Consider the following 7,893-nt stretch of genomic DNA (forward strand, 5'->3'; position numbering starts at 1 on the left):
GCAAATTACGGGAGATGGTGAGGGACAGGGAGGCCTGGTGTGCTGCAGTCCACGGGGTTGCAAAGAGTCGGACATGACTAGGTGACTGAACAACAACAACGTGTAAAATAACGCATCTGATTTTTGAGATCGAGCATGAAGAATGGACAAAACAACTCAGGGAGTTTTAAATACTGATTCCATCTTGAAACGATAGTATTTTGAATATTTGGGATGAAATTTAAAATTTATAAAATTAATTTCACCTTAAAAACTTTTAAAAGGAGGATCTAGAATATTTAAAAATTATATATCTGGCTCCTATTACATTTCTATTGGGCAGCACTAGATTCCATGAGGTCTGGTCAAACTTCTTGCAATTGGATTAAATGAGATATCCCTCTAAAAAAATTCTCCTTTTGAGACCTTTGGTGGTCCAGTGGTTAAGAATCCACCTTCCAATGCAGGGGATGAAGGTTCAATCCCTGCTCAGGAACTAAGATCCCACATGCCATAGGGCAATGAATCCCAAGTGCTGCAATCAGAGAAGCCCACATGCCACCATGAGGACCCAGTGCAGCCAAAATAAAATTTAAAAAATGATAATAATCAAAATTCTCCTCTTAACTTGTTTTGAGTGGATTCTGTCTATTCTTGAAAGCCAGATTGAAAGTAAATGTGATGCAATGTGAAAGTTATTATTGTTATTTTAATAACAATTAAGCTCTGTGATTCTATTAATTCTTTCCATCAGCAAATCCTACTGGCTGTCTTCCAAATACACCCAGGATTTGACCCCTACACCCCTGGGCTTCTCCCTCCTCCCAGAGTTGAGCCTCTGATCCTCTCTCCCTGGTCTCTGCCCTCCAACCACTGCAGCCTCCTTGCTGTGTCAGCCCCCTCCTGCCTCGCGTCTTTCACATTGGCTCTGCCTGCTCTGCTCTTTGCTCATATAGCGTCATACTCACTGCTTCACCTTCTGGAAGTCTGGACTCAAATGTTACTTCTTGCCTCCCCTCAAATTACAGGCCTTCCCCTAACACACACCCCCGTATACACACGCACACAGACACACACACGGACCCTTTACTCCTTCTACTCTACTTAGCATTCACACAATCTAATAGACGATATATTCTATATCCTTTATCTGTCTCCATCAACTATAATATATTGATAATAAACGCAGGACTTCCCCAGCGGTCTAGTGGTTAAGAATCTGCCTGCCAAGGTAGGGGACATGGGTTTGACCCTTGGTCCGTCCGGGAAGATTCCACATGCCACAGACCAACTAAACCCATGTGCCACAATGACTGACCTGCGCTCTAGAGGCCGTGCTCTGCAACAAGAGAAGCCACTGCATTGAGAAACCCGAGCATCACAAGCAGAGAGTAACCCTGGTTGCTGCAACTACAGAATGCCCACATGCAAACAAAATAAATACATAAATAGAGTAAACTTAAATTAAAAAATAATAAGTGCAGTGAAGGCAGGAACGTCTCTCTGTTCTCTGTTAACCGCTGTACCCTCAGCATCTAAAACAGTGCTTGCCGTAGCAGTTGCTCAGTGAATATTTGTTGGATGTAGAGGGTCTCAGATGGGCCATCCTTGCGCTAACGTTAGATGCGTACTGTGTGGTCTGAACAAAGCCCCTGATAGAGCTCTTCACCTCCAGAGGAAACCTTTGGGAACCCAAGAGTTCTCTAGATATGAGCAAATTGTGGGAAGGATCAGCTGTTTGACCTCACAAGGCAGCTCTTAGCGCTTGTGGGGTCCTGAGCTGTGGCATGTCCGCGCAGCGAACAGTGACCCGGCAAGCCTGGCTGGGCGCTGGGGGTGTCTGGGGCTGCCAGAGCTGTATTCTCTCTGGTGAATGTAACCCAACCCCTTCCGTTTCCTGGCTCCTCACTATGAAGTGTGGACAAAGGATGGGACGGCTTTGGGAAGGTGTGAGGAAGTAGGCTAACCATCTGGCTGGTTTCCAGGGTGAAGCCGGTTATATCCACTTAGACCCAAATAAATCCCAGCATTTCCTCATTGATTATTAATAACTTGCATACTTTTTCACTCAGTGGACACTGTATTTTTATCTTCACAACATACCTTCCCAAACATGGCTGGGTTGACTTGGTTCTGAGCATTCTGCCCACAGGTCTCCACATATATCTCATACATGAGGCAGCGAGGCACACTGTATCCTTCGCAGATGCAGAAATTGTCAACCAACCTGGGGGTGGGGTGGGGAGTAAGAGCAGGAAGAGGAGGTTGGCATCAGTGTTTCTAGAGCGGGACGCTTTGATAAGGGTCAGAGACAAGGGTGGATCTAACTAAATGAAATATGCTTATTGAATGAATGCAATGGCTCATCTGTCAGTATCTGCAATGTACCCTTTTGTGTTTAGCCCAGAGTTAAGTATCAATATGTTGATTGTGATTTTGGACTTCCCACATGGTGCAGTATTGTTGCTTTTATATCTTTTTTCTGTGCAGGCATATTAAAAAGAAGCCCAAATTATTGCGTTCAGCAGACACTGCTTCATGTAACTTTACAAAGGTGGCAGCCAAGATCTCTGTAACTATGATATAGAGGTTTATTTACTCACCAGGACACAAAACAAGGCCACTCCCCCTCCCCCATAGAGTCAACACCTCTGGGGGTGACAGCTGGAGCCCATGTGGCTTCCCAGTGCCCATGTGCCTGTGACCTGGGACATGTGTGCACAGCCCTCCCCTCCCCTCTTTCTCTGAAACCGTTATTTACATAACTTTTAAACCCAAGTGACTTAGGGCAGCCACTATATTTTGATTCATTTTTAAAAATTAATTTGTATTGAAGTGTAGTTGATTTACAGTTACATAAGTTTCTGTTGTACAGCAAAGTGAACTGGCCATGAAGTGTTAGTTGCGACCCATGGACTGTGGCCCACCAGGCTCTTCTGTCCCTGGGGTTTTCCAGGCAAGAACACTGGAGTGGGTAGCCATTTCCTTCTCCAGGGGATCTTCCTGACCTAGGGATCGAAACTAGATGGCTCAGAGGCTAAAGAACTAGCTATACATATACCTATATCCCTTCTTTCTTGGATTTCTTTCCCATTTAGGTCATCACAGACCCCTGAATAGAGTTCCCTCTGCTATGCAGTAGGTTCTCATTAGCTATCGATTTTATACATAGTATCAGTAATGTATATGGGTCAATTCCAATCTCCCAATTCATCCCACTGACCTTCCCTCCTTGGCGAAGCCAGCACAGTTCTTAAAACACAGAAGCATTTTTTAGCAGGGAATTTACCAACAATGTGAGTTTCCTTTGTAGCTTAGTTGGTAAAGAATCTGCCTGCAGTGCAGGAGAACTGGGTTCGATCCCTGGGTCGGGAAGATCCCCTGGAGAAGGAAATGGCAACCCACTCCAGTCTCCTTGCCTGGAAAAATCCCATGGACAGAGGAGCCTGGTGGGTGGCAGTTCATGGGGTCGCAAAGAGTCAGGCATGACTGAGCAACTAACACTTTACCAACAATGCATCTCCTTTCTTACTGATGACCTATGGCTTATTTTCTGGGATGAGGCACACTGAGGCCTAAACTGACTTTCTTTGCAAGCTAAAGGCCACAGTTGTTAATCCCATCTGCTTCGTGGAAGGAGGAAAAGTCAACATATGGGGATGGAGGGGAGCTTTGACCCTGTCTTGATTTCCTTAGGTAACAAATCACCATAGGCCAGGTGGCTTTAAGCAACAGAAATATATGCTGTCACAGTTGGGGAAGCTGAAAGCCCAGAAACCAGGTGTCAGCTGAGTCGGTTCCTCCTGAGGCTTTGAGGAGCATGTGCTCTGTCCTTCCCTCCTCACTGCTGCAGACGCCAGGAACCCTTGGCCTTCCTTGGCTTGTGGATGCTCCCTTCCGTGCCCCCAAGTCCAGTGAGATCTCCTCTTAACTGGCTACATCTGCAAAGACCATCTTCTAACATCCTCCAGGACACCAGGCTGGCTCTGTTACAAATGGAGGGGTTCTGTTTTGTTTGCTTTTTAACTGTTCATTGTTAAAAATTCTGATAAAATATATATAACATAAAGCGTATTTTAAACTGCAGGGTTCAGTGCCATTAAGTATCTTCTCATTACTGTGAAATTGTTGATGCCTTGTTGTACACCACCATCCATCCAGAGAATTCTGGCTGTCTCACAAAACTAAAACTCTGTACCAGCCAGAAACACTCTCCATTCCCTCCCCTTGCCCGTGTGTGCGTGTGCATACTAAGTCACTTCAGTCATGTCTGACTCTTTGGGACCCCTACGGACTGTTGCCCATCAGGCTACACTGTCTATGGGATTCTCCAGGCAAGCTGGAATGGGTTGCCGTGCCCTCCTTCAGGGGACCTTCTTGATCCAGGGATCGAATTCTCATCTCTCCAAGTTTCTTGCGTTGGCAGGCAGGTTCTTTACAGCTAGCACTTCCTGGGAAGCCCCCCAGCCCCTGCCAACCACCATTTTTCTTTTTGTCTCAACGAATTTGACTCCTCTCGGTGCCTCATATACGTGAAATCATACAGTGTTTATCCTTTTGGGACTGGCTTATTTCATTTAGCATAATGTCTTCAAGGTTCATCCATGTTGCTGTCTGTGTCAGAATTTCCTTCCTTTCTATATCTGAAAAACAGTGCATTGTTATGTACAGACCACATTTTGTTTATCCATCCATCCATTGATGGGACACTTGGGTTACATCCATCTCTGACTATTGTGCATAATGCTGCCATGAACATGGGGGTACAAATATCTGTTCTAATCCTTGCTTTCAAGGGGAATTGCTGGATAACACAGTGGTTCTCTTTTCAATGTTTTGAGGAATCGCTATAATTTTCCATAGTGGCTGCACCAATTTACATTCCACCGACAGTGCACAAGGGTTCTAATTTCTTCACGCCATCCAACCATCTCATCCTCTGTCATCCCCTTCTCTTTCTGCCCTCAATCCTTCCCAGCATCAGGGTCTTTTGCAGTGAGTCGGCTCTTTGCATCAGGTGGTCAAAATATGGGAGCTTCAGCATCAGTCCTTCCACTGAATATTCAGGGTTGATTTTCTTTAGGATTGACTGGTTTGATCTCCTTCCAGTCCAAGGGACTCTCAAGAGTCTTCTCTAGCACCTCATAGACTGGATGCCTAAAGAGCAGTCCTCCTGGGAAAATTCTGCCCCTCCTCACCTCCTGCCCTCCCAAGCTTGAAGAGCACAACCCCCTGGGATCCCAGGCCTGCAGGGGAAGAACTGGTGACATAGGACTTGAACACCATCCTGCTTTTAGGGCACCAGCTTTGTGGGCATCCTGCATCCCACCAGTTTACAAATGACCTGAGGAGAAGGTCCAGGTATTTTTTTGAATCTCTAATCATTCTTTCTAGTCTCTAGACTTTTTCCAGTCCTAGAAAGTCTAGTTGACTAAAGGGTGACCTGAAAATTGACAACGGCCTCCTCAGAGCCCTTTTTTGTGAGGAGGTTGCTGATATGATGAGGGGTCTGAGTAAGTGTGAAAGAAGCAGAGTCCTGTGGTGTAACACTTTGAAAATACTGTGTGTACTGTGGTTATTGTTTTCAATATTTTTAAATTATTTTAAAACATTAAAAAATATTTACTCTCTTGATTTTCTTTCTTATGCCAGAGAAAAGACATCAAGAATCTCCTTTTGGAGAAAAGGGGTGACCAATTAAGACTTTTTGGGTTCCAATCACAAACACACTGTTCATTTTTCTATCTCACCCACTGAAACTTTTCAGAAAGTCTTTCTTGAGAAATACGCCTTAAAACTTAAAAAGAGAAGTAATCAGCTGTCTACTCATTGTTCACCTTCTAAAGGGAAGGTTTTAGGGCTGGTTTCAATTATTTTATTACTTAGGAAGAGCTACAAACCCCCGAGTTCATCAGTCCCAAGGGTTGGCGGTGCTTTTCTTCAGGTTTCTTCTTCCTCTATTTAAATAGCCAGAAGTGAACCTCACAAGCAAATGTGGAGCGCATTGTCAGTGCTAAAAAAACGGCTTTGCCTTAAATTAGAGAACTTCCCAGGCGGAATGGCACATTCAGAAAACACACTTCCTCTCCTGGCCTAGCAGGGTGCTCTCCATGTACAGGAAGCCCAGACCCACCAACAAGCCCCTCCAGGGCGGGCTGGATTACTTCCTGCAGGGACCAACGAGGGGAGCGCCCAGGTGGGAGACCCCCATGGCCCATGGTGTGCCTGTGTGTGACAGAGGCCAACAAGGGAGCCCCCAGGTGGGAAAACCAAATGACATAGTGTGTGTGTGTGTAGTCCCATCCCACCAGCAGTAAGTGGGAAAACCACATGGCCCACCGTGTGTGTGTGTCTGACAGAGACCAACAAGGGAGCCCCCAGGTGGGAAAACCACAAGGCCCATCGTGTGTGTGTGTGTGTGTGTGTGTGTGTGTGTGTGTGTGTGTGTGTGTGTGTGTGTGTGTGTGTGTGTGTGTGTGTGTGTGTGTGTGTGTGTCCCCAGGTGGGAAAACCACAAGGCCCATCGTGTGTGTGTGTGTGTGTGTGTGTGAGCCCCCAGGTGGGAAAACCACAAGGCCCATCGTGTGTGTGTGTGTGTGTGTGTGTGAGCCCCCAGGTGGGAAAACCACAAGGCCCATCGTGTGTGTGTGTGTGTGTGTGTGTGTGAGCCCCCAGGTGGGAAAACCACAAGGCCCATCGTGTGTGTGTGTGTGTGTGTGTGTGTGTGTGAGCCCCCAGGTGGGAAAACCACAAGGCCATCGTGTGTGTGTGTGTGTGTGCCCATCCCGTGTGTGGGAAAACCACAAGGCCATCGTGTGTGTGTGTGTGTGTGTGTGTGTGTGTGCCCCCAGGTGGGAAAACCACAAGGCCCATCGTGTGTGTGTGTGTGTGTGTGTGTGTGCCCCCAGGTGGGAAAACCACAAGGCCCATCGTGTGTGTGTGTGTGTGTGTGTGTGTGTGTGTGTGTGAGCCCCCAGGTGGGAAAACCACATGGCCCATCGTGTGTGTGTGTGTGTGTGTGTGTGTGTGTGTGTCTAGACCCATCCCGCCAGCGTTAGAAAGCGCTGCGCTGGGCCTTCCTGCGTGTGAACGGCTGTCCTTTCCAGCCTTTTATCTGCCCCAGGCGCAGGCAGTGGCCCCCGGCACTTGGCCGGAGGTCCCGGGGCAGCAGCGGAGGGAGCTGAGCCCCCTTTCCTCGCCCGGCTCTCCCCTCCCATCCGCCGGCCGCCCCCGCCCCCCGCCGCCGGGCCACTCACCACTGGATGATGCCGCTGTGTAGGCCCCGGCCGCCCGCGCCGCCCACCGGGGAGGCCGGTACGCCCTCGGCCATGGCTAGACCCGCCCGCGGCTCCGAGGAGGCGTCCGCAGTGGCACCGTCGGGCCGCCGCCGCTCCTTGGTGTTTACTTTAGAGCCGGCCGCGCGGGGGTCGGGAAGAGGCGCGCGGGGGCGCGGGGGCAGCGAGGAGCTGGGGACCTCGGGGGTCCGCAGGGCGCGCGTGGAGGTCGGGGCAGGGGCGGGGGACCTCGGGGGCGGGGCGCGCATGGGGGGCGCGTGGTTGGAGGAGGGCTGGAGAGCGCGGGGTGGGGGGTTGCTGCGGGCCGTGGGGGGACTCGTAGGGAGCTGGGCTGGAGGCCTGCGGGGGTCTGGGGACCCCCGGGCCAGTGGTGGCGTTGGGCCACGCCCCGCGCCTGCTGGGAAGGTTTGAGGGGCGGTGTTCTCGCCTCTCCCAGGATCCAAAGACGGTAGAACAGAAATACACTTGGCGCTCTCCCGCTTCCAACCAATCAGACAAAACCCAGTGCACGCAAGTCAGGTCAGGGCATCTGATGAACGGTGCTCCTCAACCTTGACTGCGCTTTGGAGTTACTTCCGCACGTTTCAAAGATGCAGCCTCCCAAGGGTCTGGGGTTTGA

At 49.2% G+C, this 7,893-nt stretch overlaps 1 protein-coding gene across 1 annotated transcript in view; it reads right to left on the reverse strand.

Moving 5' to 3' along the window:
• Positions 1-7,298, reverse strand: part of RFX8 (regulatory factor X8) — a 51,351-nt gene extending 44,053 nt beyond the window's left edge. Inside the window, exons 1-2 of the mRNA XM_043470412.1 lie at positions 7,236-7,298; positions 2,083-2,206 (exon numbers count right to left, since the gene is read on the reverse strand). Coding sequence (XP_043326347.1) covers positions 2,083-2,154 — 72 coding nt within the window. The 5' untranslated portion in view covers positions 2,155-2,206; positions 7,236-7,298. The remainder of the gene's footprint in view (positions 1-2,082; positions 2,207-7,235) is intronic.
• Between the last annotated feature and the right edge of the window lie 595 nt (positions 7,299-7,893).

Source organism: Cervus canadensis, chromosome 5 (genome assembly GCF_019320065.1).
Source record: "Cervus canadensis isolate Bull #8, Minnesota chromosome 5, ASM1932006v1, whole genome shotgun sequence".
NCBI lineage: Eukaryota > Metazoa > Chordata > Mammalia > Artiodactyla > Cervidae > Cervus > Cervus canadensis.